At 40.5% G+C, this 20,420-nt stretch overlaps 1 protein-coding gene across 1 annotated transcript in view; it reads right to left on the minus strand.

Moving 5' to 3' along the window:
- Brip1 (BRCA1 interacting protein C-terminal helicase 1) overlaps positions 1-20,420 on the minus strand; it is a 139,075-nt gene that overhangs the window by 106,469 nt on the left and 12,186 nt on the right. The window contains exon 5 of the mRNA XM_036197293.1: positions 18,269-18,385. Coding sequence (XP_036053186.1) covers positions 18,269-18,385 — 117 coding nt within the window. The remainder of the gene's footprint in view (positions 1-18,268; positions 18,386-20,420) is intronic.

The raw sequence follows: 20,420 nt of genomic DNA on the forward strand, positions 1-20,420 counted from the left end.
AGGAATACTCGAAAAGATTAACAACCTAATGTCTAACCCACCTCAGTAATTAGGGAAGTGCCAATTAAGACCCCAATTTCCCTTTACGCCCACCAGACTGGGTTAGAAAGAATATGGAACAGCTCTCATACAGGATAGAGCCATGCACAAACTCACAGATCCACCTTGGAGAACACACACATTGGTGACCTAGTAAAATCAAAGGTATATAAGTTCTTTCTTTGGGGGCTCGAGAGATGGCTTAGTGGTTAAATGTGCTAGCTGCTCTTCCAGAGGACCTGAATCTGGATCCTAGTACCCATATTAGTAGGCTCACAACGGCCTGGTAACTCCTGCTCCAGAGATCTAATAACCTCTTCTAGCCTCTGCATGCAACTGCACTCATGTACATTGTACTCCCCCCCCCCAGATCCGTGCATACACATTAAAAATAAATCTTTAATAAAATATCTTTAGGCCCAGCAAGGGTCTAAGTATGCATGTTAGAGGAATCTTTAAACATTAAGACTGTTATACGAGGGTGTTGGTTTTTGTTTTTGTTTGTTTGATTGGTTTTTTTCTGAGACGGGGTATTTACTCTGTAGAAGCTGGCCTGGAACTCACTATTGGCATAGGCTGGTTGCAAATTCACAGTAACTTTCCTGCCTCAGCCTCCTGAGTGCTGAGTGTACAGGTATGAGCCATCATGCCCAACTTGATTTAGTAGTGAGGAAACTATGTTGAGTCTTTCAACAGAATGGACAATTTATAAGGGGTTTCCAAACCAATGAAAAATATATACTTACATAAAAATGAACTACAATTTTATGTACAAACATATATACAACATAGCAATGCTGAATGAGTATGACCTAAATGTAACTCTCTCCAGAAAGTCCAAATAAGTTGAAGGTAGAAATAAAAATATGAAACTTTAAGTAGAGAATGAGGAAAGACTACTCCAGTTAATGATCACAGTGGTAAACAATATATGGGGGAGGGGTGGGACTGTGGTGTGGTACTTGCCTAGCAGAGACAAACTCTAGGTTCAACCCCCAACACATACTCCTGTAACTGTACAGCTTTGGAGAGGCAGGAGGCTCAGAAGTTCAAGGTCATCCTACTAAGGGGGCTTTTTGGGGTGTGTGTGTGTGTGTGTGTGTGTGTGTGTGTGTGTGTGTATGTGTGGGTGTGGGTGTGGTTTTTGTTTGTTTCTGAGACAGGGTCTCACTGTGCGGTCCTGACTGGCCTGAAAGTCACTACATGTAGATCGGGTTGGCCTCAAACTCAAAGATCTGCCTGCCTTTGCCCCACAAGCAATAGGAATAAAGGAATGTGCCACCCATGCTGTGCCTAGGAAATCAGTTTACTTTTAATCATTTATTTATTCTTATTTTACGTGCATTAGTGTTTTGTCTGCATGTATGTCTGCGTGAGGGTGTCAGACCCCCTGGAACTGACAGTTGTGACCTGCCACGTGCTGGGAATTGAACCCGTGTCCTCTGGAAGAGCAGCCAGTGTTCTAACCGCTGAGCCAGCTCTCCAGCCCCTAGAAACCAGTTTTTAAAGTAGTGATTCCACAACTGTCATCAGGAGCTCAAAAAGAACCATGACTAATCTGGGTGAGAGCTTTATTCCAAAATTTGTCTGATTTTATAGAGGAAATGAAATGGTAACAGCACTTCCTTAACAACCAACCTGGTCACACACATTTACTTCACACAGGAATAAGCAAGGTGAAGTCAACAGCAGGTATTTTAACAGAGGTCTGACCACTGCTTTTAAACTCACCTCAGTTTTAATATCCATTAGTTATCTAGTATAGCATAAGGCTAAAAAACCTGAAATGTTTCTATTTTACAGGTTAAAAAGACAATCAAAAGGAATTCTTCAAGTCATTGCAAAATCCACTAAATATATAGAGGTCAAATTCAAAACCTTAAATCCTACCATCTAACCAAGTAAAAACATAAAAACCTTTTCCTTTTTAAGAGTTATTTTCGGGGCTGGGGATTTAGCTCAGTGGTAGAGCGCTTGCCTAGCAAGTGCAAGGCCCTGGGTTCAGTCCTCAGCTCTGGGGGGGAAAAAAAGAGTTATTTTCTATCTCTCTGTGTTTGTGTGTTTATGAATATTTGCTACTCGTATGTGGACACCTGAGGAGGGCCAGAAAAGGGAGTCCTTTGCACTGGAGTTACAGGCTGTTGTGACCTGCCTGATACTGGTATTGGGAACTGAGCTCTCAAAGATCAGGAAGCCCTCTTAAGCACTGAGCCACCTCTACAGCCCCTTGTCCTTTTTTATTACCATTTTTATTAAATGTATTCTTTGGCAACTTCACTCACATACATAATACACCTGGCTACTCTTGTCCCCGGCTTTCTCCCATCTCCCTTTCGTCCTGGGAGCCCCCCTTCTCCCCACAAGCTTCTCTCTCACACTCAGGGCTGTGTCTTGTGATCTATCTAGTTTAACCAGGGCCGTCTGTGTGACCACGGTTTAAAACGCCATGCATATAAAGGGCCAGCAGTAAAAGGCCAATTAACACAGAATTATAATACAAGCTGTGAGGCATGAAGAGAAGGCTTACTGTTAACTTGATTGACCATTTGCTGCTTTCTAAGCCATCTAAACAGATACTGAATGCCTGTTGTACAAAATCTCACAGAAGCACACACTTCAGTAAGCAGTGTGATGTAACTGTACCTTTTCAATCATTCTTAAAAAAAAAAAATTAAATAGTACTACCCTGCTGCTAGTTTCATGATTAAACTGCACAAAGCAGCTGCTTATCCACTCACAGCAACCAGCAGGTGAACCTGATTCAATATTTATCACAGGCTTTTACAGATCACTGCTAACCAAGCAAACGTTTTAATTAAGTTGGAACTTGCTTCAAAGAGCTCATTCAAGATGTCAATCAGCAGGTATGGGATCAGATACAGTGTCAGGTGAGAGTGTGTAATACAAATCCACAACTTTCTTCATCCCATCTCTGTAAATTAGCCAGCTCTAAGGTTCAGACTCTGATTGTAACAGACTGCCAGTCTCCTGGAATGTGTAACTGAAGTCACTCAAATGCTATTGTGGAGGTTGTAAGCAATATGTTAAACTGCAGTGGGCTAGCACATTAAGACAGATCCTGTTCGCGGCTGGGTTTTGATACCGTAGGTGTTTGTTACCTACTCTCCGCTTACTGTTTACTTTCCTTCCCAGTGTAAATGGGAATTCCTCAACACAGTAGCCCTAGTCTCTGAAAGTCCTGTTTCAGTAGAATTAATCAAAAAGATCCCAAGTAGGATAATTTTTATCTAAGTTTACAGAAGAAAAATTTGGGCAATAAGAAGTCAGTTTAACAAACATACGGAAAAGATCAACCTGTTATACCATACAACTTCTCTCCCAATAGCACTATATGCAGATACAGTCATAGCAATAAGTCCTGAAACAGTGGTGAACCCCACTGACAGATTTCATGAAAAACACCTGAGGTATTAAAAAAAAAAAAAAAAAAAAGTTGGCTCATATGATGGTGGCATAAGGCTATAATCCCAGTATCCAGGAGACTAAGGCAGAAAGATTCCAAATTCAAGGCCATCTTGGAATCCACAAACAGACTTGATCTCAAAACACCAGGCATGGTAGTTCACACCTATAGTCCCAGCAGTGGGGCTCTAAAAGCAAGATGATGATCAGGAATTCGAGGCCAGGCTGAATACATTAGATCTTATCTAAGAAGAAAATGAAAAATGAAATTTTCTTTTTAGAGGACTACTACAAATTTTAAGTGGAGTAAGTTTCTAAACTCACCATTTTGCAACTCTAACAACTGATTAAGGGACTCAGGCATGATGCCTGTGTGGATATTAAAATATTGGGAGAGTTGGGCATGGTGGCCCATGCCTGTAATCCCAACACTCTGAGGCAGAGGCAGGAGGATCTCTGTGAGTTCAAAGTCAGCTTAGACTACATAGCGAGTTCCAGGACAGCCAGGGCTATAGAGTGAGACCCTGTCTCAAAAAACAAAACAAAACAAAAACAAAAAACAAACAAACAAAAGCACCAAAATCATTGAGTGAAAAGCTTTTGGGGAAAGAAATAACCACACAGTGTCAAAGATCACCCCCTGGGTGGAGAGACGGCTCAGCAGCTAATTACACTTGCTGCTCTAGCAGAGGACCCAAGTTTGCTTCCCAGAACCACACTGGGTAGCTTACAACCACACACATTCCAGTTTCAGGGTATCTGACACCCTTTTCTGGCCTCCTCAGACACCAGCATGCACGTAGTGCATATATATGCGTGCAATCACACATACATGCACATCAAATATAGTCACATGTGGTAGCACATGACTTTAATCTCAGCACCTGGGAGGCAGAGGTAGAAAGAAGACTGTGAGTTGGAGGCCAGTCTGGTCTGCATAGCAAATTCTAGTGAGACCCTGTTTTGAAATAAACATTTTTTAAAAGTCTGCTGGGCAGTGGTGGCACACGCCTTTAATCCCAGCACTCGGGAGGCAGAGGCAGGTGGATCTCTGTGAGTTCGAGGCCAGCCTGGTCTACAGAGCAAGATCCAGGAAAGGTGCAAAGCTACACAGAGAAACCCTGTCTCAAAAAACAAAACAAACAAACAAACAAAAGTTAATCCCAGGGATTAACCAGCAATCACAAAAGCTTTAACCAAGTGGTTAATTCAGCATCAACAGTGCTGAAACAAGCCAGGTGTTCATGTTCATACTCTAAACACCTAGGAAAGTTAAGATAGGAAGATTAAGTTTGAAGCCAGCCTTTGCTTACTGAGTTCTAGGCAAGCCTACACTACACAGTGAGACCCTACCCCCAAATACAAAAACAACGATAAGAGAAACTGGTTTCATATGCATCCTGATGTAAAAAATGTCATTTTGAGTCCTCCTTGATTCTAAAGCCAACAATCAAGATTGGATGTAGATCAGTGCTTGCTTAGCACAGGCTAGACACACTCAGTACCCACGGAAGTACATGAAAATTCAAACAGGCATGAGAAAGAATGTAGGAATGGAGAAAGAATGATAAAAAGACATACATTTAGTTGGTGGAAACTGTCCACTGTATATTTATGACAATGTACACCTATACATTTCAAAAATACTGAAAAATATCACCCCTCAAGACTGGAAGTTATTTTTTTATTTTCTACTTTAAGATATTTCAGCATTGTAACTTTTTTCTGTGCATGAATGTTTTGCCTGCATGTAGTATGTATCCCATGTGCATACAGGAGCCTGCAGAGAACAGAGGAGGACAGCAGATCTCCCGGAACTGAAGTTACAGGCAGTTAATGAGCCTCCATATGGGTGCTGAGAATGGAACCCGGTCCTCTGTGAGAATAGCAAGTGCTCCTAACTGCTAAGCTATCACTCACTCCTCCATTTTGGTATTTTTCAAACTTTGTCTATGAATCTTCTTAAATTAAATAAGAAAACAATACTATGCTATAAAGCCATCCTGCACACACTGACAAAAAACGCTATCAACAGAATTTAATAAAGTGATTTTGTGGGCTGGGAAGCTTGCTCAGTTGGCAACTTACTTGACTTTTGAGCATGAGGATGTGGGTCTGGTCCCTAGAACCCACATAGTAAAGCTGGATGTGGTGGAAGGCACATACAATCCCAGTTCTGGATTGAGGCAAACAGGATCCCTAGGGTTCACTAGCTAGCCAGCATGGCCTAATCTGAGCACTCCAGGACAATGAAGACACCTTGCCTCGATAATCAATGTGGATGACATAAGACAAATGACACACGCATGCACACATATCTGCAGGTGCACATGTGTGCATACACACAACACACAAAACTGTTTTGCTTCTATTATGGCAATTGAAAATTAGCTGTCATCATCCACACACAAATCTCTTAACTCAGTGCCTTCCCCCAACAGACTCTTCTCTAATGATGGATGGTTCGATATCTGACTATTCAATGTACTTGCCATTAGCCAGATTGAGAACACTGAGCACTTGAAAAGTAATTAGTATAACTAAGTGAAGTTTAATTAACTGAAATAGCCACAGTTGTTATCCAAGGCAGCTCTCCTACACCGAGCACACACCGCTGGGATAAAATGTGAAAGCAATTAAGAAAGATATCCTTGACGATCTGTGACAGACTGGCTAGAAATTCACTCCTTTAAACAGCGCGGACATGCTACTGCCTGTCACAGCAAGTGAGTCAGCACATCTCTGCAGAGTTGTCCCTGGTACTCTTGGTCCCTGGAAGACTACCCCGTCAGCTGTAAGTTGGCATATTTTGGGTCACAGCATCAAAACAGGAATGTTTCATCAATATTTATACACTTTTCTGCTGTCAAATCTGAATCAGCAAAAACTATGCTCAGCAGGTGCATTTATCACAAAGCTTTGAAATTTTAACATCTTGCTTTTTCTTCAGTTGCTACAGTCAGCCTACTGGAAACTGTCTCTTTCAATCCCGGAGTTCGTCAGGGCATCTCTGTTTCTTGCAGTATGGGCAGCCCAGAGTGGTGTGTGTCCACTCGAACAGGGACGGAAAGCTTTAAGACACGCTCAAGATCTGCACGTTAGCTCTGTGGAGTGCTTTCCTCCTTTTCCCTGCTGCTGTTCACGTTGTCCCTTCACTTCCCAGGTCACTCTAACGCCATCCTCTGCTCTCCAACTCTGCTCAACAGCTTCAGTCCTTGTGCTACAAATGTAGATGCTTCCTCTTCTTCTGGTCACTGACTCACGGGAACATCTGCAGAATTTTCTAGACATTCCCAACTATCAATATTCACACTGTATAAGTGAGGAAAACAGTGAGCAACGCAAATGGGTTCTTGGCCTCACAATCTCAGGATCTCAGGAGGAATCTGCACCTGTGCTCCACCATGCCCGCCTGCCAGCTTATTAGCCTTTGTGGGTGCGCTTGTTTGGGGTAATGTGGACACTCATGGAAGAGATGTACCATAGCTGAAGAGACACAGGAGGAGGTGTGCCATGTGCCCTCCCCACGCTTTGCCCTGTCAATCGGAAACACTGACTGCACCTGTGGTTTGGTGTCTGGTCAGTTCTTCTGGTTCACTGAAGCAGAAAAACAGACAAGAGTGCCTCCATAATGTCTGTCAACATGATGGGCCATAAGAAGGGCACATTCATCCAAGGTGACTAATGCTGTCGTTTTCATGGACAGCCAACTCACGCATCTTTCTTCTTCATAAGCTCATTCTTCTTGTGAGTGGTGAATGACCATAAAGTCTCAACACAAAATGACACAGAATCCTTCTGAATGTTATAGTCAAAGTACATTCATTCTCCAGCTAAGACCAGCCTTTGCTGATCGAGAGAAATCCCTTCCTTATCCTGGATCTTGGCCTTTGGTCTTTCCCTAAGGGTTTTGCAAAAATTTGCATCTTGGGACTAGAGAGATGACTCAAACATTAACATTGCTTTCTGCTTTCAGAGGACACAAGTTTGATTCCTAGAACCCATGCTGGCAAGGGGATCCACAGGCACATGGCATATATTCCCACAAACATACAGATAAATTAAAATATAAACTAAATCTTTAAAAAAGGATTTATCTTGCCACACTTGGTAGCACACACGTGTTAATCCCTGTATTCAGAAGGCAGAGTCAGGCAGAGCTGTGTGAAGCCAATAACTTCTGGCTTCAGTTACTAAGACTGAAATAGACTGCAAGAGTTCTCTCTAAAAAGCAAAGAATGAACACTTTAGGTTTTATGGGCTATAGAGGCTACTCAAGTCCTTTTATTCTATTTTGCTTTGATTGAGACAGTCTCATTATGTGCCAGGTTGGTCTAGATCTCTCAAGTACTAGTATTAGGTGGAGCACCATGCCTGGTCCTCAAATCTACCGCTAAAGAACAAAATATAGCTGGGCGGTGGTGGCGCACGCCTTTAATCCCAGCACTCGGGAGGCAGAGGCAGGCGGATCTCTGTGAGCTCAAGGCCAGCCTGGGCTACAGAATGAGTTCCAGGACAACCAGGGCTACACAGAGAAATCCTGTCTCGAAAAACCAAAAAAGAAAAAAAAAAAAAACAAAAACAAAATATAACAGACCATGTCTAAATGAATGTAAATTATTCCAACACACACACACACACACACACACACCAGGCTATAATTAGCCCAATAAGCCATCATGTCACAGCCATAAGCCCATACAAAAGAGATAACATCAAAAGAGGCCAACAAGAAATTTGAATTTTAAGTCTTTTCTATGACCATACTGTATCAAATAAAAAAACAAAAGCTATGAACTATAATTGTATGGTAAAAGTATACATATAATATGCACTAAAATACAAAAATGACTACAGATTCCTGGTGCTCTCTCAGTGTCACTGAACTCTTCTCACAAAGACGAAAAGCTCCACCCCTTAGCTATGTCCTTAGGACTTGCATTTGGTGACTACGACATTAGCAAACCCTACAGAGACTCAGAAAGCACTCGCACCCTGTTTGTTCTCTCGCTTCCCTTGGAACCTGTGAGAGCCTTGTAGAGAATGACAGCTACCCACACTAGCGTCCTAGCCAACCAACAATGAACCCCTTAAAGTAGGGCTGATTTTCTAATCTACCACTGATCACAGCACAGAGGCCAGCCAAAATGCAGACCCCAAAAGTAAACTAAATAAATATTTAGAGTACACATACATAAAAGCAGAGCACTGGCAAAAACCTCAGGGGCTGACAGAGGGGATAGCTGAACAGGATTAATGTTAATAACTTCCTCATAGGTTTTGATGGTTTCCAAATTTCCTTTAATAACTAGATACTGCTTTGGTATCCAGGAAACAAAAATGTCATCCTCCAGTCCCAGGAGCTGAGAGTTACTGTGCAGACGTGGACAAGTCCAAGAACCACAGCACACACAACCAATCCGCAAAAAGAACTGGCATCAAGAAACTCCAGTCACAAAGATACTACTCTCTTCAGGGGGTTGATCCAGTTCCCAAGGAACACGTGCTTTGCCCAGAAGCACAAGACAGGCCTGATGAAGATGCAGGTAAACAATGAGAAGGTGACGGTACGTGGGCAGAGACCATCAGCCCTTGTGAAGCCCAAGGCCATCAAGTCCAAGATACCAAAGGGCCCCAGCACGCAAACTCAGCCAAGCTTGGGAAGTGGATTCAAAGTTACACAGCCAAGGGTTGTAGGCTGTGCCAATGAAAGCCCAAGGTTGGAACCAAAGCCAAGACCACAGCTCCAGCGCAGGCCCAGGCTTCAGCTCTAGCCTAGAGTCCTAGAGGTGCCCAGGCCCCTGTGAAGACCCCATAGAAAAGGTTTCTATCTGCCAATGTGAAGACAGATGGACTGGTGTGACACACCTACACACTATTTGCAGATGATCAGTACCCTATGCTGTTTGCACAAATAAACTTGAGGCAAGATATGTTAAGAGAGACACAGAGAGAGAAAGACAGACAGAGGGAGGGAGGAAGGGAAGAAGGAAAGGAAGGAAGGAAGGAAGGAAGGAAGGAAGGAAGGAAGGAAGGAAGGAAGGAAGGAAGGAAGGTCATTAAAAATATAAAATTATGGGCCAGTAAGATGGCTCACTGGGTAAAGACATCTAATACAGCACAACACACACATACAAACATAAATAAGTAGATTTAACAAAAAAAATATAAAAATATACAAAATCAGGGACTAGAGAAATAATAAGAACACATACTGCTGTTGCAGAGGACCCCAATTTTGTTTCCCAGCACCCACGTCAGGAGGCTTACAACTGCCTGTAATTTCAGCTCTGGGGATCCAACACTGTCTTCTGGATGCCTTAGGGACCAGCACTTACATACACATTCCCAAACAGGCACACGGGTATATACAAAATTTTAAAAAAATAAAAAAAAAAAACTTTTAAAAATACAAAAAATTAGTTCAGGTGGGGCTTGGTGGAGCATACCTCCAGTCCCAGTCCCAGCACTTGGGAGGCAGAGGCAGGCGGATCTCAGTGAATTCAAGGCCAGCCTGGGCTACAGAGTGAGTTCCAGGACAGGCTCCAAAGCTTCACAGAGAAACCCTGTCTTGAAAACAAAAAAAATAAAAAAAAAAAAAAAAAAAACAAAAAAGAGATGGTTAAGTGTGGTAGCATATACCTTTAATCCCAACACAAGGGAGGCAGAGGCAGGAGGATTGCTTTGAGTTCCAGGCCAGCCTGGTCTACATATATACAATCCAGGCCAACGAGCTACACTGTGAGACCCTGTCTCAAAAACAAAAACAAAAACAAAAACAAAAACAAAAAAAAAGGGGCATTGGTGGCGCACGCCCTTAATCCCAGAACTCAGGAGGCAGAGCCAGGCAGATGTCTATGAGTTCGAGGCCAGCCTGGCTACCAAGTGAGTTCCAGGAGAGGTGTAAAGCTACACAGAGAAACCCTGTCTCAGGAAAAAAAAAAAAAAAAAAAAGTTTAAATACAAAAACAAAGCTATGAAAGCCAAAAAAAATGTGTTGAGAATTTATAGAAAAGGATCTAGAAAGATCCTCAAGAGTCTAACAGCATTTATTTGCAGGAAGCCGAAGCAGGACAGAAGGACTAGGCAGAACATCTTAGTTTTACTCTGCTAACTTTCACTGTTAGAATTTTTTTAAAGACTAGTTATTACTTATCGTTTCTTTTAAAAACTGAGTTTAAGCCTATCAAGGAGGTGTACACCTATAATCCAATCATTCAGAAGCCTGAAGCAGGGGAGCCAAGAGCTGAAAGGCAGCTCAGGTTGCATAGCAACATGTCTGGAAAAAAAGACAGCAACAAAAAATTTCTGACAATAAACCTCAAGTGTAGGCCCAGACGGTTCAGTGGATAAAGGTATTTGTGGTGCGAGCCTGGCAGGCGACCTGAGTTTAATTCCCAGAACCCGGAGAAAAGTGGAAGGAGATAACTGACTTCAAGTTGTCCTCTAGAGGCTGGAGAGAGGGCTCGGTGGTTAAGAGCACTGGCTGCTCCTCCAGGTTCAGTCTCTAGTAGCCACCATGGAAGCTCACACTCACCTCTAACTCTAGTCCTGGGGATTGGACACTCTCTTCAGGTTCTGTGGGCACCGGGTACATGTAGTACACAGACACACATGCAGACAGAGCACCCATGCACACAAAACAACTTAAAAACAGGTTGTTCTTTGCCACACATGCATTATGATCACCTCTCTGATTCACAGACTGACTACTAAAAATTAGTGGATTCTATTTTGTTCTCTCTATTTTATTCTACCCAGGGTCTCACCAGACTGGTAACAAATAAGCTATGGAGCCCCCGGGTTTGGCCTTGAATTCACAACCCTACTGCCTCAGCCTCCTGAATGGTTCAATTACAGGCCTGAGCCACCCTCACTAAAGATATTTTAATGTCAGGCATATTAAATAATAAAATCTATTTTCTCACACATTTTTTAATCACTAGCTAACAACAAAAATTTCCCCTTCTTTTTCTTTCTCTTGTCCTCATTTATAATCCATACATCTTTATTTTAGAACTAGATTCTAATCATGATTTCACCATTTACCTATATGACCATGGTCAAATGTAGTATCTTTTCAAATTATGTGTATGTGTATATGCCTGAGTGTATGTATGTTCACCACAAGTGTGTGGGTGCCCTCAAGACCAGAAGGGAACCTTGAAATCTTCTGGAACTGGAGAGACTGTAAACTGTGAGCCACCAATGTGGATGCTAGAAACCGAACCTGGGTCCTCTGCAAGAGCAGCAAGTGCTCTTAACCACAAAGCTATCTCTCCAGCTTCTTAGCCATATCTTTGGGCTTCACTTTTCTCAACTATCAAATTAATATCTGCTCTATTTTCTTCACAGGGCTGAGGTTAACATCAAACAAAAGAACACACAAATTATTTGGTACAATATAGATTCCAAAAAGCTACTTGCATATCATTCTAATTCCTTGAGAAATCAGGTACTGTATATAAGTGGCATTTTAAAATTTTGTTCTCTATATTATGTTTCAACTATTATAATATTATTTAACAACTTGTTCCTCTGGTAGCTACAGAAGCCAAAAGTTGTTTCTAGTTTTTTTATTTATATGACATATCAACTTACTTCCTAACTCTTGAAATGCATTGCTTAGTATCTTCCTTGAGTATGCTAATACATAAAAGTTAAAAACAAAATGTATTTTGTTTTAATACTACAAAATTATCACACTCCTTAAGTATATGGATCTGACCAAAAGTTATAAGCTACAAGTAATGGAGAATCATGCATTTCTTTAACTTAGGCCTTTTTTAAAAATTCATTTTACTACCAATACGTGAGTACTAAGTACAGGCTTATGCTAGATGCTGAGTATAAAAATACAAGAAACAGATAGTGTACTTATTCTCATGAACAACCCACCAATGAAGCAAACGAGGCAGATGAGCATGAACATGATGGTAAGCTTTTGAAAACACTGCAAAGAAAAGACAGGATGGTAGGAAACCAAATGAGAAACTATCTTGAAGCAATACTTACAAAGCACTGCACGCTGAGTGACCTGTGACAGCACAAAATTGAACTGCCTTTCATCCCAACTCTGGAGGGATTTAACTAACCCAGCTTCTCTACTCAACAGCCTTGAGAGATGAACAAGTTACTTAAGCCTATACCACAATTTTCTCTCGTAGAATTAGGGGAAACAATATCTTCCCCATAAGAATGATATAATAACTAAGTCAAATGCTTTTTTTTTTTAATTTTGAAATTAAGCACAAAGAAACAATATAATTTGACAATAAAAATTAACTCACATGAATCTGTATTTTCCAAGTGAATATTCCTAAACTACTTAGAGAAGTATCCTAGCACACAATAAGCATCATCATAAAATAGTCATTTTAAACAAAAGTAAAATTGAGAAAATGACTTAAAAAACACTTTCAGAAAAACTGTTCATTTTTCTCATGAGATCTTAGGATACACCTTTAAGCAGAAAGAGAAAGACAGAGATATAGGGAAGAAGAGGCGGAAAGGAGGGGCAAAGGGTAAAGGAAAAAGAAAGGGGGGGCCCAAAGGCTCCTGGGCCACAGCTTTTGACAAAGGTCAACAGCGCACTCTGCTGGAACTAAGTCTTTCCTACACACTGAACAAAAGAGCTGCTACTGCTTGCTACAATGAATCAAATAGAATTACTATAATTAATGTATTTAATGCTATCATTCGTTTAATAAATAAACACTGGACTAAGCATAAAACATGTCTGTAAAAGACTTTACTCATTATAAAGATTTGCTTAAAAATATAAGTAATAATCCTAAGAAAATGATTATGACTTCTGGAACAAAGCAGTATTAGACCATTATTATATTTCCCCAAACACAATGCTTCTCTTGACAAAATTCTGATCATGTGAGGAATGATGACTTACTAGATTGCTAACATATGAATTATTGTAAGAAAACAAATCTAAAAGCCAGGTATGACGGTTCACACCTGAAATACCAGTTCTCAGAAGTTGGAGGCAGTCTGAATTCAGGTCAAAGTCATTGTTAGTTTCCCTATGAAGCTGAAGGCCAACCTGAGACACAGGAGACCTGTCTCAAACAAACAAAACAAAAGAGAAATTAAAAAGAAAAGAATAGGGGCCAGAGAGATGGCCCAGCAGTTAAAAATCCTGGATCTTCCTGAAAATCCAAATTAGATTCCCAGCACCCACATGGCAACTCACAACTGACTGTAACTTCAGTTTCGGGGGATCGGGTGACACCCTTTTCGCACCCCTATGGGCACTGCACACATGTGGTGCACATACGTACATACAGACAAACACTCATACACAAAAATAGAAGAATTAAAAACAACAAAAGTAATCTGGAGCCACTCACACTCACTCTCTGGAGTTCTTTCTCATTGTTCTTGAATAGATCTACCTTCAGCAATGACTCAGAGGTTAAGAGCACTTGCTGCTCTTCCAGAGGACCCGAGTTCAGTTCCCGGCACCCATGGGGGCAGTTCACAACCACCTGGAACTCTCACTCTAGGGGCTCTTGCACACTCTTCTGGATTCCACAGATACCAGCACACATGTGCACACACAGAGACACATATACATAAGTAGGTAAGTCTTTAAAATTAAATCTGCCGGGTGGTGGTGGCGCACGCCTTTAATCCCAGCACTCGGGAGGCAGAGGCAGGCGGATCTCTGTGAGTTCGAGGCCAGCCTGGGCTACAGAGCAAGATCCAGGACAGGCACCAAAACTACACAGAGAAACCCTGTCTCAAAAAAGCAAATAATAATAATAATAATAATAATAATAATAATAATAATAATAAATAAAAATAAATGTATGTCTAGTCTGCTTTAAGGAAAGTTCAATCTACGACATCCAGAAAGTGAACCAGATGTGGGTAATGGCCTGTTATTGTTTCTTTTCTCTTCCTCCTACCTGCAGTGATAACTTATTTAAAGACTGAACTTCTGGCAGACCTCAAGTGAAGTTAATACTCCCCCTTGAGATCATTTAATACTCTGTACTTAACCTGCTGCCCTACTGTGTACTCAGCCTGCTTAAGTTTAATCTTCTTTAAGAAAACAATGGGACTAACGTTACTATGCCTTGAGTGTCCCACACAATCAGCACATTCACTATGACTGCACATTTTATAGTGATTGTTTCTATTATAATTATTTATTCTCCTAGATGCTAAGAATTAAAAATATAGAGTATTTTAACTTAGGAATTTGTGGCACTGGGCTGGAGAGGCAGCTCAGCACTTAAGAGCAGCGGCTGCTCTTCCGGGGGCCTTGGGTTCCCAGAACCTACACAGTGGCTCACAACCCTCTGTGACTATAGTTCCAGAGGATCGGATGCCTTCTTCTGGGGTCCATGGGCACTAGACATACATGTGGTGCATAGACATACATGTAGACAAGACATTCACACACATAAACTTAAGTAAAATTTTTAAAAGTTTTTGTGACATTTTTGCCTAGCCATTCAGAATACATATATGCTTTTTATTACAGACTCAAAGATGAGCAAATATGAGAACACAAGCACATGTTCTTTGCATTTTTCTTTTTTAAATGTTATTTAAATGACATTTTTCATTTATTTTACATACCAATTGCAGTTCCTCTCCCCTCCTCTCCTCCAAGACCCCTCTTCCCATCTACTCTGCCCCATCCTCGCATTTTTATGAACATTGACACAGCACTACAAGCAGCAAACCCCACACCAGACCTGCTACAGGATGTCACTGTCCAAACGAAAACACACTAGAAATAAAGAAATTTACATTTGGGTAATGTGTATATACCATGTACACAAAACAATTTTCAAGCTTAAACTTGGGTCTCATTACCAAGACATCTCATCACATAAAGTCTATGTAAATATTTCAAAATCTGGAAAACTGAAAAATGTAAAGCATCTTTAGTATCAAGCATTTCAGACAGAAAAGGAATATTCAACCTAAATATATTAAGAAACATTCTAGAATCTGAAGAAAATTCAAAATCCCTTACAATTCTAATCCTAAGCATTGCAGATAAGTTATTTAACATGCACACTGTTGCTACTATTTCTTCTCCTATCTACCACTTAGGCTCTAAAATATACTAAATCTCTGTAATGGTTTAATCCTCACACTTGCCTTGTGAGATAGACACTTGTATCTATATTTAGCAAATGGGGAAGTTAGGTACTGTACCAAGAGTCTGAAAAAATAATCAAGGATTATATATATACAAATAAGACTTGTGTTTAACAGGCTCTTCAAGGCAAGAGACAGAGCTGAGGTTGTATGAAGGTCAGTGATGGAGCACTTGGCTAGCATTTAAGACAATCTAGAGCATTCTGGACTCCAGGACAAAGAAAGAAATTGGTTTGTTGACCAATACATTAGTGGACAAAGTAACTTGGCATATGCGCGCGCGCACACACACATACACACACACACACACACACACACACACACACACACAGAGAGAGAGAGAGAGAGAGAGAGAGAGAGAGAGAGAGAGAGAGAGAGACTTTTGAAGGCCTTTAAAACAGAGATCCTGCTGGTTACAATATGGATGAACCTGGAGGATACTATACAAAGTGAAATAAATCACGGAACAGGAAGAAAAAAATTATATAACCTCACCTATATGAAAAACCTAAAAAAGCCAAATCTAGGGAAGCAAAAGAACAGAATCCCTAGGGGTGAAGAAGTGCAGTTTATGTGATGCATTGGTCAGAGGACACAAAGATCCGGTCATACAGGATGAATCAAGTCTACAAATACAATAAACACCATGATGACTGTAGTTTGTATTCTGTTGCATATAAAAACTTCACTAAGACTAGATTTCAAGTGTACTTAAACATACACAAAGACTTATAAATCATGTGAGATAGAAATAGTAATTGGACTAACTTCATTAATAATTTCAGCATATATAAGGATACCAAAACACCATGCTATATATCTATATCAAACATAAAATATTATATAAGAATTAATCATGTAGGCAGTCTATCCCAGTATCCATCCCTTTTGAGTGTGCATGTATCTGTTGTACATTTTGTGTGTAATGTACATACATGAATGTACAGGTGTGTATGGCCATAAGTGTGCATGTGGATTCCAGAGCAGAATGTAGGGATTTTTCCACCATGGCTTTCTACCTTTTTGCCTTGAGACAGTGTCGCTCACTGAATTGGAAACTTGCCATTTTGGCCTGGCTGGCTGGCCAGTTAGCTCTCAGGATACTCCTCAAAGCTGGGATTACAGACATGCTGTGGGATGTTCTGTATGTTATATATGTTGTTCTGATTGGCCAGTAGCCAGGCAGGAAGTATAGGAAAGACAAGGAGAGAGGAGAATTCTGGGAAATGGAAGGCTGAGGCAGAGAGACACTGCCAGCCGCCGCCATGAGAGATGTAAGGTACTGGTAAGCTACGAGCCATGTGGCAAAGTATAGATTAATAGAAATGGGCTGAATATAAGAGTAAGAGCTAGACAATGGTAGGCCTGAGCTAATGGCCAAGCAGTTTAAATAATATAAGCATCTGTGTGTTCATTTTATAAGTGGGCTACTGGACTGCTGGGGCTTAGTGGGACCTGGAGAAAAGCTCTCCAGCTTCACAGATGCATCAGCCATAATCATTTTTTATGCAGGTCCTCATGTTTACAGAGCAAATGCTTCTGACCCACTGCCCATAGTCCATTCTTTTAACAAATAGAAAAACAAACCTCAAGCAAGGCAACTGGCATATCCTGCTCTCAGTGCTTTGAGAAGCCAAGGTAGAAGGACCTCTTGATCCCAGGAGTTCAAGGCCAACCTGAGCAACACATTAAGATCCACCCTCCCAAACACTTTGAGACCGGATTAGGGTCTCACAATGGAGCCCAAACCAACCTCTTAATTCATGATCTTCCTGCCTCAACTCCCAAGAGCTTACATTATAGCCAAGAAACCATGTTTTTTTCTTTTCTTTTAATATAAGATAAGGGGCTAGAGAGGTGGCTTATCCATGAAGAATGTTCATTGAAAAAAATAGTAATAGCTGGGCAGTGGTGACACACAACTTTAATCCTAGCACTTGGGAGGCAGAGGCAGGCGGATCTCTGTGAGTTCAAGGCCAGCCTGGGCTACCAAGTGAGTTCCAGGACAGCCAGAACTATTACACAGAGAAACTCTAGCTTGAAAAACCAAAAGTAATAATAAAATAGCTGAGGAGATAGCTCAATGGTTAAGAGCCCTGGCTGCTCTTCCTAGGACCCACATGGTGGCTCCCAACTGTCTTCAACTCCAACTCCAGGAGCTCTGATGCCTTCCTCCTGAGTCCAGTCTTAGGAATCCACATAATAAAAGTGAGCTTCCACATTCTCCAAGCAGTATCTGTATACTCTCACCCAATAAACGGATAGGAAATGTAATTTTCTTCAGTAAGAGCAATTGAAAAAGACAACTGACACTGACCTCTAGAAACCACATGTGTACACACACACACACACACACACACACACACACACAGAGAGAGAGAGAGACTTTTTAAAAAGTTTTAAGAAACAACCTTAAAACAGAAAAACAACAACAACAAAAAGAACTTTCTTTTAGTGCAGCTCTTTAATTCATTCTATAAAGGAGAAACTGACAGAGAGAAGAAAGGAAGGACTTACCGTCTCACACAGTAGTGAGCACAGTTAGAGTGGGATTGTTTAGGAATCTCAGCTCTTCTATTGCTCAGATCATGCTACTCTTTCTCTACTTTCAAAGGGATTTAGAAGACTCCCCATTTTCCTTCTTTAAACTAAGCAAAGGCAAAATACGTACATTTTGGAAAGAGGAGCTTGTCTTTCTTACAGGTGACTCGGGTTTTACTCTCTTTTCCGAAGCTACTTCTGCATCCAAATGGTGGACATCCTTTTCCAAGCAATGACATTTTCTCATCTAGAAACACAGAACCAAATGAAGGGCAGCTTGACTGTGGATTTTTCTACCTTCCCTCTTCTTCCTTCAAAAGGCTATTTCTTTCTATCTTTCCTTCTTTCCTTCTTTCTTTCATTCTTTCTTTTTTTTTTCTTTTCTTTTTTTTTTTTTTTTTGAGGTGAGGATTGAACCCAGGGCCTACCGCTTGCCACTGAGCTAAATCCCAACCCTCTTTTTTTTTAAAATAATTTATTTATTTGTATTTTATTTACATTGGTGTTTTGCCTATATGTATGTCTGTGTGAGGGTGCCAGATTCCCCTGGAACGGGAGTTATAGAGAGTTGTGAGCTGCCATATGAGATGGGAATTGAACCCGGGTCCTCTGCCAGTGCTCTTAACTGCTGAGCCACCCAAAGGCTATTTCTAACTAGTAGTGATAAAAAAAAATCTTAAAAAAAAAACCAATAGAAACCTCATAACACCATTTAAGTAAAAAAAGAACATATAGTAACAATCCTTGTGTCCTAATCAAGTATCAACATATAAAAATTATTATAAAAAATTACTGTATTATAGTGATCTTCCTATAAAATTGTCACACCATGTAGACAACAAATTCAGCATTACAGCAAAGCCAAACCACACACCTAATTGGAAAATACATTAATAATTAAGCCACATTCTAGATTCCAGCTTCATTCATAATTGGTACTTTTATAAAAATAAGCCAGTTTATTCTACCTCCAAAAACAAGGTTTAATTCTAGAAATTGTTAGTAGATATTTAAACTATGTAAAACTAGAACATAAGTAATTTAAGTATATCCATTCATCTGAAGGTACTCAATTATTTACATACATGTGACATGTTAATTAATAATTCCTCTTTTATATTTATAACTAAGTGTATTAAATTCCCAATCTCCCTATCTCTGTAGCATACATTTAAAGAAGACTATGTTCCTCTACAAAAAGTATATTCCAGGGTTGGGGGATTTAGCTCAGTGGTAGATCATTTGCCTAGCAAGCGCAAGGCCCTGGGTTCGATCCTCAGCTCAAAATATATATATATTCCATATGAAGTATCTGGTAATCAGGTCTTTAAGTAAGTTTTAGAAACATGCATGTCTTATCATGTATTGATCTTAAAAACTCAGTAAGTAGCCAGGCATATGGGTGCTACATACTTGCAATCTCAGCTATGCAGAGAACCAAGAAAGGATCACAAGGTCTAAAACCAGTCTGGGAAACTCAGCAAGATCTTGTCTCAAAATAAGTGAGTGGACGGTAAGCTCAGTGGGAAACAGTATTTGCTTATCATGCTGGAGGACCTGGGTTCAATACCTGTGCATGCACAAAAGCCAAAACCTCCACTAAAACAACATTAAGCCTCAGTAAACAAGAGTACACTTTGTCATTATACTTACACTATGAATACCAAAATTATCTATAGTGTGAAAATTCCTATCAAAGGTATTTGAACAAAAGAAAATGCTATTAAGTAAAAAGTATTGAAGAATTTTAAAAATGCAGTAATGGGGCTGGAGAGATGGCTTAGCAGTTAAGTGTACTTGTTGCTCTTGCAGAGGACCCTGGTTCAGTTCCCAGCACCCACATGGTGGTTTACAAGCATCTATAACTCCATTTCCAGGAGGTCCAATAACCTCTTCTGACCTCTGCTGGCACCAAGAATGCACATGGTGCACATATACACATGCAGGCAAAACATTCATCCACACGAAATAATATTTAAAAAGCAACCTAAAATAAATAATTAAGTACAATATTCTTCAACACCATAGATACTAAAATTATAACAATATAAAACAATACGGCCCCTGTACAAGAATGGCACAAAGAGCCACAAAGCACTCTGCATTTTTATCACTCTCATATGCAAGATCTAGTCTAATATAAAAGTCAGATGAGAAAGCAGAAAATCAGCTGTTTGGGAAAAGAAGTCCAGCAGGATGGGGAAAATGGGAAGGTGTCACTGTTCAAAACACATAAATACCCATGCATAAAAAATGTCATCGTGAAACCTATTATTTTATGG

Source organism: Onychomys torridus, chromosome 8 (genome assembly GCF_903995425.1).
Source record: "Onychomys torridus chromosome 8, mOncTor1.1, whole genome shotgun sequence".
Classification (NCBI taxonomy): Eukaryota; Metazoa; Chordata; class Mammalia; order Rodentia; family Cricetidae; genus Onychomys; species Onychomys torridus.